Source organism: Xenopus laevis, chromosome 7S (genome assembly GCF_017654675.1).
Source record: "Xenopus laevis strain J_2021 chromosome 7S, Xenopus_laevis_v10.1, whole genome shotgun sequence".
Classification (NCBI taxonomy): domain Eukaryota; kingdom Metazoa; phylum Chordata; class Amphibia; order Anura; family Pipidae; genus Xenopus; species Xenopus laevis.
This window is the reverse complement of record NC_054384.1, coordinates 1,251,175-1,269,458: the sequence shown is the minus strand read 5'-3', so window position 1 is coordinate 1,269,458 and position 18,284 is coordinate 1,251,175. Positions and strand designations below refer to the sequence as shown.

The following is an 18,284-nucleotide window of genomic DNA, read 5'->3' as shown; positions in this document are numbered from 1 at the left end:
ATGAAGACCGATCACCTCTAAGCAGGGAAAATTGAATTCTGAATTTAAATTTGCTGTTGTTTTTTATTTTTTACTGAATATCAAATGTAATTGTATCCTTTTGTTTCATCGTGTAATGGTCGTTCTTTCATCTCTCTGCAGGCAATTTTAAATGGCATTGACAGCATAAATAAAGTCTTGGAACACTTCAGACGCAAAGGCATAAATCAGCATGTAATGAACGGCTATCATGGCATAGTGATGAATAACTTCGACTGTGAGCCAGCTTTCTACACTTGTGTCGAGGTCACTGCTGGAAACAGGTAAATGTGACCTATGCTTGTATGTATAGTATTACTGTATGGATCCACGTATACAGAAATGTAAATGTATCTACTCATGGGCCTAGTAGACGCTAACTAATAATCCTGCATGAAACTGATAACTTATTGTTGTAGGCATTTTGCCAGTCACTCGTGCCTACTGGTATTGTCCCTGTTATGAGTAATCTTTTAATAGACTGCATTTGTCATACGAATTATAAAATACTCAGTACAAATATTAATACAATATTAAGGCTTCTTTTCAGTCCTGCTAGTGATATGAAGAGTGAGTGTGAATGATATTTCTTGGTATCCGTGTGAATGTACTTGCCGTTATCTCTGTGGGATTTGGTGATTCATGTCCTTGGCTTCTAAACAAAATCTGCTCTGTTGACAAGGTTGTTCTATCATATTGTCGAGTCGGATGAAGTCAGCACCAAGATATTAATGGAGTTTAATAAAATGAACTTTCCTGGAGAAGTAACATTTCTACCTCTCAACAAACTGGATGTTAGGGACACTGCCTACCCAGAGACTAATGTGAGTCACACCTTTCATCCTGTTGTTCCTATCAAATACAAACTTCTGACTCCTCTTTCATAACAGTATGTGATTCTGACATCAGAAGTAGAGGTTAAACCGCTTAAAATGAGCTGTCCCATTGGTTCACGAGTATGTCAGTGGTTAGAAGTTATTGTAGCCTTTAAGCACAGACTCTCCTTGAAAGTTTTTTCTCTGTTGTCTCAGGGGGACACATGGAACGATGGGGTTGAGCTCCATCCTCCAGAAGGCAGGACACTTGAAGTAATTAAGGGGGTGTGCCAGTTCAGGCTTATCCTCACACATTGTACACTCATATTCAGTTTTTCAAGTGTCCTGCTACCGGGACACCAGTCTGTGAGATGATTTTTGCAGTCAGCCAGTGGCTGGCACCAGGGGTCATGCCAAAAAGCAGGACTTCCCGTTTTTATTGTGGTTAGCCCCCTACGAGGTGAATCCCACCGGGGAAACTTCCTAGCCTAGGGGCTATAACGACCACCCAGACGCCTACTTGTGCTAGTGACTAGTGCAGACCTGTGTGTGTGTGCGTGTGTGTGTGTGTGTGTGTGTGGGGGGGGGGTTAAGTGCATTATTATTTTACTCCTAATACCACTGTGTATTCCCGGGTGTTCCTGCTATCACTGCAACCTGTGTCGAATGAGCGGCTGTGGGGGAAGAGGCCAGGGGGAGAGTCTGGTTGCTGCCAGGTCCAGAGAGCGCGGAAGGAAACCTGTTATGTGCTCCACAGCCTCACTACCTCTATTGTGGTCACTTTTCCTCTGCGTGCATCTTCTGTGCTCGTGCCAGGTGGAACGCAAGTGCAAGGTCTATATTTAATAATGATATTGGCCTGTAGTTACCACAGCAAGGCACCTCTCAGGACCTGACTCCAGAGCCACCCCCTCCTCTCTGGGCACTTCAGCTCTCACAATCACTGGCCTCGCTACAGGGTCTACCGGCCATCGCAACAACTTAGGAAATGCATTAGCAAAGTTTCACCACAGGACCAGTGGTAAGTGTAAATACCTAGATGATGAAAAAGGGAACCCTGTCGTCCCCTGAACAATTGTCGTCGCACACAGTAGGCGAAATTCCCTCGTCTGACGCATCATCTGCGGACGAGGAAGAAGAACAGAGTGAGGGAAGGGACAAGGACAACCTCCACAATATGGATGGCATCATTAAAGGGATAATTGAAGTGAATGTTTCACAAAAAAGCAAGGGGAAGTGCAAAGTCTCTTCAAGAGACAGCATACGGCTACAGTCTGTTTTCCAGAGCATGAACAATTACTCTGTATTATTCAAGATAAGTGGGATTCTCCTCCGGAAACGTTGGAATGGGTCAGAGGAAAATTGCTACGATTCCGGGAGGAATGGATCCGTCACTCTTCGGATGCCTTGGTCAAGGAAATAGTTTCGGGAGGATACCACCTGGACTTGGCTGCAATACCACCCACGAGGTTTATTATGTCCAGGGTGCCTTCCAGTCCCACAAACGAAAACCCCTTTCTAGAATGCATAGGAAGGATGGAGATATCCAGAGTGATCACACCAGTACCACAGCCAGAGAGATTCTCCTGCTTTTACTCAAACCTGTTTACAGTCCCAAAGAAGGATGGCACCGTCAGACAGGTAATTGACCTCAAGGGCCTGAAAAAATACATTCGACCAGTCTGCTTCAAGATGGAGACCTTGTGGTCAGTGATACGCAGAATGACGTCAAGGACTCCTATTACCATTGTTACCTGCACTTTTCCTTCACGAAACAAGCATTACCAGTTTGTGGCATTCCCGTTCGGGCTATCATCGGCCCCCAGGGTATTTACCAAACTAATATTGGTAACAGCTGTGACCTTGAGATTGCCAGGAATATCTGTGACACCCTACCTGGATGACCACCTTCAGAAGTCTGGATCAGAGGAGAAGGCCAGGGAGTATCTTCAAAAGGTAGTTTCCCTCCTCCAGAACTTTGGGTGGACCATCAACTGGTCGAAATCCAACCTGATCCCAAACCATCAAATGACATTCCTGGGTCTGCAATTCAACATGCTTACACAGACTGTAAGCCTTCCCCAGGACCAAGTTCAGTCTTTGCTGTCCAGTTAAATGACAATAGTGCACAGTACAATGCAGGTACTGGGAACGAAGGTATCTGCCATCGAGGCAGTCCCATTCGCACAGATCCATCTTCGTCCCCTTCAAGCCAGTATACTGTGCACATGGAAAGGGAGATCACTTACTCTACATGTTGTCACCAGTAACTAGGGAGGCACTCCTGTGGTGGCTGAACCCAGCCAACTTAGCCGTCGGCCAGTCATGGGCAACACCGGTTTGGAGAATGATAGCCACGGACGCCAGCCTCCAGGGCTGGGGGGGGGCAACATGGGAAAACCAGTCCGCACAAGGTTGTTGGTCTCCCGTGGAGTCCAGACTACCAATCAACATCCTGGAGCAAAGAGCAGTGAAGTTAACCCTCAACTTGGGACTCACTTACTTCGAGAATACCTCATGCACATCCAGAGAGACAACATCACCACAGTGGCGTACATAAACTGCCAGGAAGGTATTCAAAGGCCTGGCAGATTCTACATTTGGCAGAGATCAACTCCATAAAGCTTTCAGCCATACACATTCCCGGAATGTCCAACACAAAGGCGGACATCCTCAGTCGAAACCAGCTGGCCCAGGGGAATGGGAACTTCACCCAGAGGCATTCGATCAGCTGGGGATAGACATGCATAGACCTCATGCTGTCCAGAATCAATCACAAGGGACCAACATACTTCGCCCGCTACCGAGACCCGTTAGTGTTAAGCTAGATTGAACTGCCAGCGCTGCATCATGGCATCTACCTAATGTCTTCCCGCCACTTCCAATGTTACTACAAGTTCTCAAAAAGATCTAGCAGTCCGGAACCTCCAGATCTCAACCTAGTGCTGGAAGCCTTGCTCGACCCTCCATTCGAACCGTTGAGCTCGGTTTCCGATACATGAATGACCTGGAAGGTAGTTTTTCTCATGGCAATCTTTCCACCAGAAGAGTCTCCGTGCTCAGTGCCCTGTCGTGCGAGTCTTCGTACTTAATTTTTCACAGGGACAAGGCTGTACTGCGCACAGTACCGACCTTCCAACACAGGGTTGTATCGGAATTACATGTGAATCAAGAGATTATAGTTCTCTGTGTGTAGCCAACGTTCCTTATTGTTCTTAGGCTCTGGACACGGTGGTATATAGAACGCTCCAAAACGTTCAGAACTTCAGTCTTTGTTTGTCCTTCCATTCAAACCTCGTAGAGGCCAAGCAGCCTCAAAGACATCAATTTCTTGCTTGATCAGAGAGAAAATCAAGCAAGCCTACTCTGCAAAAGGAAGAGTGCTGCCGGAAGGCATTCAAGCCCACTGCACTAGAGCGATGGAATCCTCCTGGGCATAGCGTAACTCTGCCTCCTGGAAGCAGATCTGCAAGGGGGCTACCTGGTCATCTGTTCACGCATTTATCAAATTCTACAATGTTGACTCATTCTCCTTGGCCGAGGCTTCCCTTGGACACAAGGTGTTGCAATCAGTACTAAAATAAATTAGCAGCACCAGTCTATGCTTGCACCCACCCTGTTCAGGGACTGCATTGGTAAGTCCCCATCATTCCATGTGACCCCCTGAGACGACAGGATTTTTGTTACTCACCGTTAAATCTGTTTCTCTGTAGTCGAAAGGGGGACACAGGGCTTCCCGTCGACAATCTATTGACTATTTTTTGGGGGGTTTTTTGGTCGTTACTGAATTATAGAATATTAGACGTGTCATTGAAAAATTTGGAAAGGGCTTTTGGTACTGGAAGTACAGGCTACATTAACATCATGTGTAAAGGTGGAGTTTCCTCAAACAGACTCATTTAATTTTATAAATAATTTTTAGTGTTACAGAGAAAGTGGCAAATTGTTGGAGAGGAGAAAGGGTAAAACAAAAAGTTTAAAAAATTATTTCATGCAAACTTTTAATTTTAAGCATGGTTTCCTTTCTGCACCCGAGTTGGTCATGTTTTAGCTGATATGCAATTAATAGCATAAGTTCAATACGTGGTGGGTTTTGTTAGTCAGCGGATATAGTAAGACATTTTTTCATGTTTTTGTTAGGACGCCATCCCAATGATAAGCAAGCTTCGCTACAATCCTCGATTTGATAAAGCTTTCAAGCATGTCTTTGGAAAGACTCTTATATGCCGCAGTATGGAAGTATCCACTCAGCTGGCCAGGGCATTTACTATGGATTGCATTACCTTGGAAGGTATGAGATTTTATCTTGTTCAGTCCAGTGCTTCATAAAAACTGTCATCTGTCCAAGCTGAGAGCTGCTTTATGTAGCCACTGTATAGGTGCCCAGCAACTAATAGTAGTCATTAATTCTCCCCTCGGTGCACTGCTATCCGACTGGCATGTGTGTCCCCAGTGCCACAGCAATTGAGCCTAATTATGGGGAACAAGTAAAGCTGCAATTCTTTGGTTGTTACGGCATTATGTTCGCTGCAGCATCAGTTCTTCACTCAGAGATGTGCCATCAGAGCAGCTCCCCCCTCTCTGGCCCTCCATACAAATTGACCTAATCTGTCCTGTTTAGATCTCTAGACCTGTTTATTTGTCTTGTCACTAAGAGCTAAAGGTGGCCATAGACGTTAAGATTTTTTTTAAAAAAATCTCATTGTTATCGTTAGACTAAGCTTATCCTGAAACAATTGTTTAAATGTTGGGTTTGTCCATCAACTAAGAAGAACATTTCAACAATATTGTCTAGATGAAGCCTGGGGAACTGTGGGTAGCTGCTTGCTTGGCCCTGCAAACAATCGGACAATGGATAGATTTCACTATGAACAATGAAAATTTTCTAACCTGACAGATTGGTTTGTGACCGATGTTGGATGAAAAATCATTAGATCATTAGATCATTAGTTAGTCATCGTTCAGTGCTGACTAACCTTACGATAATTTAACAGATTTGTCGGAATTGCACTAAAATTGGTCATTGGGTCAAGGAAAATCTTAATGTATATTTCCACCTTAAATCTGTAGTGTTGTCCTGGGTTTGTGGTACAGTGATTCTCCTCTCATGACAGGGGATCAGGTGAGCCATCGGGGGGCCCTAACAGGAGGCTACTATGACACAAGAAAGTCCCGCCTTGAACTCCAGAAAGACGTGCGCAAAGTGGAGGATGAGCTTCATGCTCTGGAGGCAAAGCTGAACGAGAATCTGCGCAGAAACATTGAGAATATCCTTTGTGTTAACAAATACAGTTACACCTGTGATTCTAAACCAGCACCTTTTATGCACAGAGTATTGGTACAAGTATAGGATGTCCTATAACTGCATTTATCTATAAAGCAAGCAGTTGGTCTATTAAACTATGTCTGCCATAGATTCGAATTTTACTAAATTCTGGTGCTGTGGCTTGCATTTCAAGGAGAACTAAATCCAAAAAATAAATATGAATTTACTGCAGTCTACTGTACTGCTTTAAGCTATACTCTGCTTTGAATGGGAACATCTAGCACTTGCCCATTACTCATAAGTAGTAGTCCAGAATGCATGTTGGTGCATTTTTACGTGCAAATTGTTGGTGCAATATTTTAGCAATTGCTGGTTCTACGTCAGGGGAAGACATTTTCCTTAGTGCGCTGCACGGATTAACAATGAAATCGATCAGCTAATGAATCAAATGCAGCAAATTGAGACCCAGCAGAGGAAATTTAAAGCTTCTCGGGACAGTATCTTATCAGAAATGAAAATGCTCAAAGAAAAGCGGCAGCAGTCTGAGAAAACCTTCATGCCTAAGGTAAGGTTCTAACTGTAACATTCTAACTGCAAACTGGGCCAAGCCTGTTTCAGTGAAGGGCAGTTTCCAGTTATTGAATTGGCACTGGGTTCTTAACTATTTGCCATTTCTCTCACAGCAACGAAGTCTGCAAAGTTTGGAGGCGAGTTTACATGCCATGGAGTCTACTAGAGAGTCTCTGAAAGCTGAACTGGGCACAGACCTACTGTCACAGCTTAGTCTGGAGGACCAAAAAAGGGTGGATGCCCTCAACGATGAGATTCGACAGTTGCAGCTAGTATGTAACTTGGACAAAATTTCCCGATCCAACAGCATTAGGCATAGACTAATCTTGCTCTTAATAAATTGCTGGGCTTATGTTTGTGCTGCTGCTTCTTCTTATAGGAAAACAGGCAGCTCTTGAATGAAAGGATTAAGCTGGAGGGAACAATCACTCGAGTAGAGACCTACCTTAATGAGAATCTCAGAAAGAGGCTCGACCAAGTGGAACAGGTTGGTCTTGAGATCTAATATAAAACATTTTTAGGGGTGCCAGCTACATATTTTTTTTTTCTCTAGTGTGTGCTTGGGGGACACAGGGAACCATGGGGTATAGCTGATGCCATTAGGAGGTAGGACACAACAACTGAAAAAAAAACTAGCTCCTCCTCCACTGGCTATACCCCCCAGCAGGCGGAGCCTACTCCAGTTTTTTTGTTGTGTCCTCAGGAGGTCAGGACATGTCCTTATTTCCTCAAGAAATCTTTATTTTTTATGACAAAAGGAGTTATACCAGTCGCCTACACTGTGTGGGATGCCTTGGCTTATATTCTCCCATCGTGGGAAGTCTTCCTGGGGTATTTGCTACACAGCTACTACCATCCAGTTGTCTTATCACCCTCTCTCATTGTGCACAGGAGGAGTGAACTGGCCAGGACACGGAAGGCGTCGGGACCCTGGGGGAGGGTAAGTATACCTGGTTTCCCCTAGTCTCCGGTATATCACTAAGAGCCTTCCTTCTCCCCCTCCCTCCCACTTGGACCGGAGGGGAGAGTCTGTCACCTTAGCTAGGAAGCACGCTAGCGACTCACAGGGAAGGTGTACTGTGCACTTAGACGGCTAATCCTCCTAACTGTCAGGGGAACATAGCCGCGGGTTCTGCCGGCGCTCCTTGTTAACATGCGGTTACTTTACATTGCATAAAGGAGGAACAGCGCACATACGCTCACAAGCGTATTACTATAGCGCTTCCGGGTAGTGCAGCCGCATACCACGTGACGCGCACTGGCGCGAAAGCAAGGCGGCTTCAGGGGAAAAATCCTCCAACCGGAACAGCGCATTCTATTCAGGCCGCAGTCAGCGCGTATCCTGTCACTCTCTCTGTGTCGGGACCGTCGCTTATCAAGCAGTGCAACAAGAGCAGGGAGCGGTATATCTACAGGACACGGTGACTAGAAAACTAGCCCCTTTTTTCCCTGACTTACCCCCTAGCTCTGTCAGAGTATATTTACTCTTATCTGCTTGCCATATCATGTCTGAGGAAAATAGTGAGGCCATTTTTTCCAGGGGGAAAACAGCCTCTGTAAGATACCTTGCTTGTGCCAAGTGTCGCAAAAAGCTTCCCTCAGGGCAAAAAGAGCCTATTTGCTCTAAGTGTAAAATGGCTGAGCCTGATAAGGAACTCCCAGCACCTGCTCCTATTCAAACAGACCAAATTCCTCAGACATCTGCTGTACCTATCCCAAACGTTTCTACTCCAGTACAGACCGTTATTCCAGACTGGGCAGCCCAGTTAGCTACTGGCATACCTAAATTAGCATTGTCTTTGGATAAGATTCTGTCAAGATTAGATAAACCCAGACATAGGGGGTCAAAACGCAGAGCACCTTCGTCATCAGACGAAGAGAGTGATAATCATTCCAGAGGTTCATCTCCAGTGCCCCTAGGCAGGGAAGAAACCCTTTGTTTATCAGAAGGGGAGTTATCTTGCAGTTCAGATATGTTAGATGAGGAACCTTCAAAATTCTCAGCTGAAGCGATAGATGATTTAATTGCTTCCGTTCTGGAAACTCTTAACATACAAGAACCAGAGACAAGTACAGATAAGTCTAAGATCCTATTTAAAAGAAGTAGTAGATCTTCACCTACGTTTCCTTCTCACGCGCAGCTTGAACAAATAATTCAACAAGAGTGGAACAAGCCAGAAAGTCGTTTCCAACCAAATCGCAGGTTCCTCAAACTCTATCCATTTTCTGCAGATACCACCGAGAAATGGTCTTCCCCTCCTTCAGTGGATGCTCCAGTCTCACGTTTATCCAAGAGCACAGCTCTTCCAGTACCAGATGCTTCGTCCTTTAAGGACCAGATGGACAAGAAAATGGACGGGTTACTACGCTCCCTTTTCTCAGCATCAGGCACTGCCCTTCGTCCAATCCTGGCTACGGCATGGGTTAGCAGGGCAATACAAACATGGTCTGATTCCCTTGTTCAAGCTATCCTTTCGGGAGTGCCAAGACAAGAACTTTCACAGCTGGCGACGCAAATTAAAGACGCAAATGAATATATTTGTGAGGCGGCCTTAGACGCAACCCAGGCAGTTAGCAGAGCTTCAGCACTGTCTATTGCTACTCGGCGGTCGCTATGGATGAAACTATGGTCAGCTGATTTATCGTCCAAAAAATCGCTTACATCATTGCCATTCAAAGGAAAACTCCTGTTTGGCCCAGATCTGGATAAGATCATTAGTCAAGCGACAGGAGGAAAGAGCACACTACTTCCTCAACCAAAAGCCCGTTCTTCCTTTCGGAGAGGGAGGTTTTTTCGACCTTCACAAAACAAGAGCTCGAGACACTCTCCACCACGGAATACAGCATCCAACAGAGGACGCTTCACGGGTAAACCCAGAACCTCTTGGCAGGCTCGCAAACCTTCTACCAGAACGTCGGACAAGCCCTCCACCGCATGACTGGAGGCATCCGACACATACAACACCTCTGGGGGGAAGGCTAATCCATTTTTCTCAAAGGTGGTTAGAAATAACATCAGATTCTTGGATACAGGAGGTGGTAACTCAAGGTTATCACCTGGAATTCAATTCGTTGCCCCCTCGCAAATTTTTCATGTCAAGAATCCCAAGAGAACCAGACAAGTTCAAGGCTTTTCAAAACGTGCTGCATATTCTTTCAAAAACAGAGGTTATTTCCTCAGTCCCCCCAAAGGAGCACTTCAAGGGATACTATTCAAATCTGTTTATCGTTCCCAAAAGAGACGGATCAGTACGTCCAGTACTGGATCTAAAGGGTCTAAACAAATTTATTCGCCCAAGAAGGTTCAAAATGGAATCTCTACGCTCCATCATTGCAGCAATGACCCCAGGCCAATTTCTGACGTCCCTAGACATAAAGGACGCCTATCTACATGTGCCAATCTTCCCCTCTCATCAAAAGTATTTAAGATTCGCCATACAAAACCGCCATTACCAATTCAGGGCACTTCCTTTTGGCCTCACTTCGGCACCAAGGGTGTTCACAAAAATCATGGCAGTAGCCACGGCAGAGATACGGCAGTTGGGCATATCCATAACCCCATATCTCGACGACCTGTTAATCAAGGCACCCTCTTTAGCAGAAGCACAAAGAGTAACCCGTCTTGCTATGAACAAACTACAAGAACTCGGTTGGTCTATAAATCTAGAAAAATCATCCACAACACCCAGTCAGTCTATGGTTTTTCTAGGACTACTGTTCGACACACGGACACAAAGAGTGTCCCTGACTCAGGAAAAAATTGTTCATCTCAAAGCTCTCATACGTTCCTTACTAGCAAAAACAAGCCATTCGACCAGATTCTGTATGAAGGTACTGGGGGTCATGGTATCTACAATAGAAGCGGTTCCATTTGCCCAAATCCACATGCGGGAACTTCAATGGAACATTCTTACACTATGGAAAAGAAAACACTTGTCTCAAGAGATTCGCCTCTCTCACAGGACGCGAGTATCCCTGACCTGGTGGCTACGAACACAGTGCATCTCCAAGGGAAGACCTCTGGGAGAACCACATTGGAGACTAATGACGACAGATGCGAGCCTGTCAGGTTGGGGAGCGGTACTAGAGGGCAAATCAGCACAAGGTCTGTGGACTCAAGTGGAAAGCCGCTTGTCCATAAATCTTCTGGAGATCAGGGCTATTCGTCTAGGACTCAGACACTGGCAAACAGAACTAGCAGGACAACCAATAAAGATACAGTCGGACAATTCAACAGCGGTGGCTTATATAAATCACCAGGGGGGCACAAGAAGCAAGGCAGCTTTACAAGAAGTCCGGCACATTTTTCAGTGGGCGGAAAAGAACAACGCCAGACTATCGGCCATTTTCATACCAGGTCTGCAAAACTGGGAAGCAGACTTCCTCAGCCGCCAAACATTAGACCCAGGAGAATGGGCACTGAAGGAGGAGATGTTTCAAGAAATAACTGCAAGATGGGGTTTGCCGGAAGTAGACCTAATGGCGTCTCGCCACAACAGACAGGTACCAACCTTCCTTGCGCGATGCCGGGATCCTCTGGCACTAGCAGCGGACGCTCTCACAGCCCCGTGGGATTTTCAACTAGCCTACGCATTTCCTCCAATTCCCCTGATACCCAGAACAATCAAAAAGGCACAAAGGGAGAACACCACCCTCATTCTCATAGCTCCAAACTGGCCTCGAAGGTCGTGGTTCTCGGACCTCGTAAATATGTCAATAGAGGAGCCGTGGATTCTGCCAAACGTGTCAGACCTATTGCATCAGGGCCCAATTCTACACCCGAAGCCTCACAGCCTCAACTTGACTGCGTGGCTCTTGAGACCAGCATTCTGAAGCAGAAGGGATTCTCGGACGCTGTAATTCAAACCATGCGAGCAGCGCGAAAGCCTTCTTCTGCCAAATTATACTATCGGGTATGGATTAGTTACAGGCAATGGTGCTACAGACATAAAGTTGCCTTTAAGTCCTTTTCTACTGCAAAATTGTTGGATTTTCTCCAAGAAGGTGTGTCTCTAGGATTATCTCTCGGTTCCCTCAAGTCACAGATTTCTGCTCTTTCTATTTTATTCCAGAAAAGGCTAGCACTTCTATCGGATGTTAAAACATTTTTACAGGGAGTAGCACATGTGGTTCCTCCTTTCCGCAAATCTGTTCCAACATGGGATCTCACCTTAGTTCTTAAAGCACTACAGAGAGCTCCCTTTGAACCGATGGCATCAATACCATTACATTTGGTAACATTAAAGACAGTGTTCCTCTTCGCAATTACCTCAGCAAGACGAGTGTCCGAAATCAGTGCACTATCTTGCAAATCTCCGTTCCTTACCTTTCACCATGACAGAGCTGTGCTTCGTACAGTACCTTCCTTCCTACCCAAGGTGGTATCGGCATTTCACATCAACCAGGAAATAACTATTCCTACCTTCTGCCCTTCACCAAAAAACCCCAAGGAAGCAGCACTGCATACTTTGGATCCAGTACGTGCTTTAAAGTTCTATCTCCATAGAGTACAGGAAGTACGAAAGACTGACTCTCTTTTCGTGTTAGCCTCAGGTCCATTAAAAGGATCTCCAGCCACTAAAGCTTCCATATCCAGATGGATTAAACAGATAATTCAAAGAGCTTATGTAGCACAAGGTTTAACACCTCCGGATAAAGTGAAAGCGCATTCCACAAGAGGAATGAGCACAACCTGGGCTTTTCGGAATCAGGCCTCAGCAGAGCAATTATGCAAAGCAGCTACGTGGACATCCCTCCACCCCTTTGCAAAGTTCTATCATTTTGATTCATTTGCGGCACATGACACACGCTTTGGTAAAAGGGTGCTTCAGGCCGCAGTCGAAAAATCCAGTTAGGGCCTCTCCCGCCCTGAGACTGGGGGACAGCTCTGGTACGTCCCCATGGTTCCCTGTGTCCCCCAAGCACACACTAGAGAAAATGAGATTTTGTGTACTCACCGTAAAATCTTTTTCTCTCTGGTGGCTTGGGGGACACAGGGCTTCCCTCCCTCGTGGAGGCCTCTCTGTTTTTTCTCAGTAACATGTGTGATAAGTTTTCAAGTTAATTGTTGAAGTTTAAAATTAGTAAAACCTCCTTCGTTCCTTCTTTGGGACAAACTGGAGTAGGCTCCGCCTGCTGGGGGGTATAGCCAGTGGAGGAGGAGCTAGTTTTTTTTTCAGTTGTTGTGTCCTACCTCCTAATGGCATCAGCTATACCCCATGGTTCCCTGTGTCCCCCAAGCCACCAGAGAGAAAAAGATTTTACGGTGAGTACACAAAATCTCATTTTTTAATTTCTTAACAGTGGAAGGCGCCTACAATTGTATTTTATCCATTAGGGATAGAGTGTAACCACACGTTGCTATGACTGGGTATTTGTGTTGGAATCCCCAACTCATTCATTTCTTATGTGTTTTAGGAGCTCAATGAGCTACGGGAGACTGAGGGGGGCAATGTTCTTACCGCTACTACATCTGAATTGGAAGCCATCAACAAACGTGTAAAGGACACCCTTGCACGATCAGAAGGTGAATACAATGAGTATAAATACAGGAATGTGTAGCTACCCGCAGCCCACTGCCTGTCACTTATGGGCAAGAATGTTTTGTAACCTCCACTGGGTAGTGGAACTAAAGGGAGTGTCATAGGGACCTTAGATTGTAAGCTTACAGGGGCAGGGTTTGGTGAGTGATGTATAATTGATCTAATGTTTTGGGGAGTATGCTATAAATAAAAGATAATGAACATTTTCCCCATAAATGCTCATTAAACCACATTTTTTGGTTTTGCTTTCAGAATCTTAATTGCCATCTTATTTGCATTCTTGCCTTTCTTTTTTGCTTAGAAGATACATGCAAAGTATTCTAAGACTAATGAAATAACTCCAACTGCCAGATGATGTTCCACTGATGTCCCTGCATGTGAAACATGGGTTTATTATTTCACTTTAGGTCTGGATGTTACAACTGACAAAACGGAAGTAGAGATCAAAGATCTTGTGAAAAGCATGGACCGGTGGAAGAACATGGAGAAGGACCACATGGACGCCATTAACCATGACACCAAAGAGTTGGAGAAGATGACCAACAGGCAGGGAATGCTCCTGAAGAAGAAGGAGGAGTGTATGAAGAAGATCCGGGAGCTCGGCTCTCTCCCTCAGGAAGCTTTTGAAAAGTACCAGACCCTAAGTTTAAAACAGGTATTTTGAAATTATTGGGGTTCAAAGGTTACTGACAGCCAGGGGGTTTGTTGTGTATTTGCTCTGGTGCCCATCTGAGTTCTTCTATAAAAGGAACCTTAAGCATGTGGCACTTGGGGCATGTCGAATTCTATAATGCTTTCAGGAAGTGCTCTGTCACAGCACCCAAAATCACCACATTATATCCCAATTAATGGGAAACACTGTGCAGAGAGAGTCATGACTTAAAGGGGTTGTTCACCTTTGAGATAACTTTTAGCATGATGTAGAGAGTGATATTCTGAGACAATTTGCAATTTGTTCTCATTTTTAATTATTGAAGGTTTTTGACTTATTTAGCTTTTTATTCAGCAGCTCTTCAGTTTGCATTTTAAGCAATCTGGTAACTTGGGACCAAATTATCATGGAAACCATGCATTGATTTGAATAAGAGATTGGAATACGAATTGGAGAGAGTCTGAATAGAAGGATCAGTAATAAAAAGCAGCAATAACAATACATTTGTAGCCTTACAGAGCATTTTAGAAGGGGACAGCGACGCCCCTTTGAAAGTTGCAAAGAATCAGACAAAAACGACAAATAACTATAAAACGATATAAAAAAAAAATTATGAAAACCAATTGAAAAGTTGCTTAGAATTGGTTGTTCTATGACATAATAAAAAGTTACCTTAAATGTGAACCACCCCTTTAATTGCTGACTAAATGACTTTCCCAAACTATTAAAGGACCACAAAACCCTTGCCCCCAGTTTTTAACATATAAGACAGGGTTGGGGTTTAATCCATTGGTTTGTGTGCTCTAAGAGAGTGATTATTATTGACAGCAGCTCTATGTAATTGTACTCACTGACTCATTGTATTGTGTGTGTCAGTTATTCAGGAAGCTGGAGCAGTGCAACACGGAGCTGAAGAAATACAGCCACGTCAATAAAAAGGCTTTGGACCAGTTTGTCAACTTCTCAGAACAAAAGGAGAAACTGATCAAACGACAGGAAGAACTGGACCGGGGCCATAAATCCATCATGGAGCTCATGAACGTTCTAGAGCTCCGGAAGTACGAGGCCATCCAGCTCACATTCAAACAGGTTTGTTTCCTACATTTAAATAGGAACCACTGAACAGACAAGAACTTGTTACTCACTCACTTTGTGCTTCTATCCTTGTATATAGGCCCACCCCTTTCCCCTCCCACAATGTCATCAGTGCGTGTATAGCCTAGTGATGGAGCATGATGTGATGTCATGGGGAGACAAAGGAACCACACAAAACTCTCTTAAACTGACACTTGTTCATTTGGAATAGTGTTAATTTCTACTTGTTAATTTGGAAGAAGGTAACTTGGCCAGAATAACTGGATCTCCCAATCAAAAGCCAAACGGGATATTGGTTAGCCAATGAGTGCATTACCTGAGCCCCTTATCCTTGTGAGCAGGTGTATGTAGCACCACATGGGCACCTTGAGAGCATTGAGAAACCCACAAGCCCAGTAACTTAGAGATATGGACACCAGAAATTAAACATTTTTTACATCTATCATAATATTGCCTTTGAAAGCTACTTATAACTTTGCCATAAAGTATTTGCACATTGTGCTGTCTGATGCCCCATGTTCCTGTATGAGGGGGAGGCCAGATTTGTGCAGCAGGAGTCCGTTAGTATTAGAAACTGTAACTGACAGGCTGAGATGGGACAGTCAGGTTGGCAAAACAGTCCGGTTTAGGGACTTCAAGTGACAATTACTTACAAAAACAAACCTCTCAGCAAAAAACAAAATGACCTATAGGTAACTATTAATGCACATTCATATTTTAAAAATTAGTTTTTTAGTGTCAGATGAGCACTATGTGTGGTTCAGCCAATGAAAGGCCAAAGGGCTTGGTGATTCCTTCATGGGGTTAATGCAGCAAGTTTAAGATCAAGATGGTGTTTTAGACTCTGGAATGACTGGAGGGTCGCTCTGTGTATTACGTGTAAGTGGGAAATACATGGACACCCACTTGACTTTGTTTCCTCTCAGGTGTCCAAGAACTTCAGTGAAGTTTTCCAGAAGTTGGTGCCGGGAGGGAAGGCCACGCTGGTGATGAAGAAGGGAGACGTGGAGGGGAGTCAGTCGCAGGACGAGGGGGAAGGCAGCGCTCAGAGCAGTGTCCCTTCTGTCGATCAGTTCACAGGCGTTGGAATTCGGGTAAATGACTCTTCTCTAAAGATTTCCCTTTTCTGAAGGTACCATAAATACCTGCCCATGTAACAGCACCCCTTCTTCTTGCCCAGCTTTCTCCAGAATCACCATTGTGTAAGATATTTAAAGGGAAAGCTACACTATCACCTGTTGGGATGTTGCTGATTATGAATTTGGTTTCAGGTCTCATTCACAGGGAAACAGGCGGAGATGAGGGAAATGCAGCAGCTCTCTGGGGGGCAGAAGTCTTTGGTGGCTTTAGCACTTATATTTGCCATCCAGAAATGTGACCCCGCCCCCTTCTACTTGTTTGATGAAATCGACCAGGCGCTGGATGCTCAGCACAGGAAGGCCGTGTCAGGTAATGGATGTTCCTCCTTCAATCTGGCTGTCCTACTCTTTGTCCTATACATTCTGATCCCCCAGCCAGTTTATTTCTCCTTCTATTTTACTTGTTTGCCCCATCATCATGCCCAGTGGCTTCTCTCTATTGGGTTGGGGTTACATCTAACACAGCAAAGCTGAATCTGCAAGCTCCTCCTACTGCTGCTTCTCATCACTCCATATTGACTTTTCTGTTGTCCCGGGATTATTAACAGAATGTAATTAACTCCCCAGATATGATCATGGAGTTGGCTTCCCACGCGCAGTTCATCACCACAACTTTCCGGCCTGAGCTGTTGGAGTCGGCTGACAAGTTTTATGGAGTCAAATTTAGAAACAAGGTAAATTGCCAGTCCTCTTTATTATTTGCCTTTATAGTTTAATTGATCTTGGCAGAAGTAATGAGGGAGAACCTGCAGCTTCTGTCAAACTTGAATTAAACATTGTACCTAGTTGCTAGGGTCAGCACTCCCCGGAAACAATACAGAAGCTTGTGAGACTAGTTTTTCTCATATTTTAGTGTCATTCAGTGCACTGCCTGGTTGCTAGGGTCAGTGCAACCCCAACAACAAAATACTGTTCACATTACAACTTTACTGTGTTGCAATGTGGCCCATATCTGTGTCTGTATAGGAGCTTCTCCCCAGACTAAAAGTTACTTTAAACTGTTTACTTTGCCTTTAATACTGTGAAATGATCTCCCTCTTGGTTCTGGCTGATATAATAGAGACGCAGTGTCTGGTGGCAGCTCCCACGTGTACTTTTGGCTGATGCAACAGAGCCCACCATTTTGGGGTGTTGTGGGGTGAGTGAGCGATTCATGTCCCAATGTCCTTCTCGCCCCCCTGCAGGTCAGTCACATTGATGTGATCACAGCGGAGCAGGCCAAGGACTTTGTGGAAGACGACACGACTCACGGCTGAGCTGCGCCCCCTACTGTCACTTCCCTGAACATTTTGTACAGACTCTTCCCTATTGTGTATATTTAAGTGGGATTTAGGAGACGGGTTTTATTGCGTTGGACTGCAAGCTTCTGTGTCCGTATGCTGAACTGTAGCAGCCATTTTATGTTCATTGTTGCAATGTGATTTTATATGAAGCCTTTGTACTTTTATTTCCTCTGCCCCTTCCTTCCCTGGTTACCCCGTCCCCTTCCCCCTGTTTTAAATCTTTTGGAAAAGTGCATTTCAATTTCTGCTTTTATCACAATTTGTGTTTCTTTTAAATTGCTCAATAAAACTGTTGCTTTTAGTTCCTGTGAATGGTCCGTCATTGGCTCCTTGTGCTCTGGGACTGGGCAGTGATTGGCTCCTTTAGCTCTGGGACTGGTCTATGATTGGTTCCTTGCGCTGTTGATACTGGAGGGGTCGTTGCCATAAATCCCTGAAGGCTCTGTTAGATCCAGACGTTGGTATTTAAAGAGCAGCCGCATACCTTACTGGTGTCCATTACAGTCTGCGTCACATGGAGACACACGAGGCTGACAGCCCAGGCTTAACGGAGCTTTCACTAACTAATATAATATTCCTAAACAGCCCCCCCCCCCACTGTTCTCTTATTAAGGTCTGCTAATCACTGTCACAATAATGAGCATTTCATAGTTTGATATAATGTCTGTTGCTAAGGGATTTCCTTCTCTTTCTCTTCTCTGCACTGCTGGTCCTGACTACATGCATCATTGAAACAATGTAGCAGTAGTTCTCTAATTCCCACAATGCCTTGCATTCTGCTGTGACTGTAAAGACTGCTGCTTCACTGACATGCTTCTCGGAGCAATCAATATGGCAGCCCCATGGACTCGCTGGATGATCTCTACAGTAGGAATGTATAGGGGCCACTGACACACAACACTTT

General features: G+C 44.8%; 1 protein-coding gene across 2 annotated transcripts in view; it reads left to right on the top strand.

Annotated features, from left to right (window-relative positions):
- The window catches only part of smc3.S (structural maintenance of chromosomes 3 S homeolog), a 29,050-nt gene extending 11,369 nt beyond the window's left edge, over positions 1–17,681 (top strand). For both annotated transcript variants that reach the window (XM_018227219.2, NM_001366436.1), the window contains 14 exons: positions 142–302; positions 701–842; positions 4,974–5,124; positions 5,948–6,100; positions 6,513–6,664; positions 6,783–6,941; positions 7,049–7,156; positions 13,087–13,195; positions 13,619–13,866; positions 14,740–14,952; positions 15,885–16,052; positions 16,230–16,407; positions 16,665–16,771; positions 17,282–17,681. In XM_018227219.2, the coding sequence (XP_018082708.1) occupies positions 142–302; positions 701–842; positions 4,974–5,124; positions 5,948–6,100; positions 6,513–6,664; positions 6,783–6,941; positions 7,049–7,156; positions 13,087–13,195; positions 13,619–13,866; positions 14,740–14,952; positions 15,885–16,052; positions 16,230–16,407; positions 16,665–16,771; positions 17,282–17,353 (2,121 nt within the window). In that variant the 3' untranslated portion in view covers positions 17,354–17,681. The remainder of the gene's footprint in view (positions 1–141; positions 303–700; positions 843–4,973; positions 5,125–5,947; positions 6,101–6,512; positions 6,665–6,782; positions 6,942–7,048; positions 7,157–13,086; positions 13,196–13,618; positions 13,867–14,739; positions 14,953–15,884; positions 16,053–16,229; positions 16,408–16,664; positions 16,772–17,281) is intronic.
- The last annotated feature ends 603 nt before the right edge of the window (positions 17,682–18,284 follow it).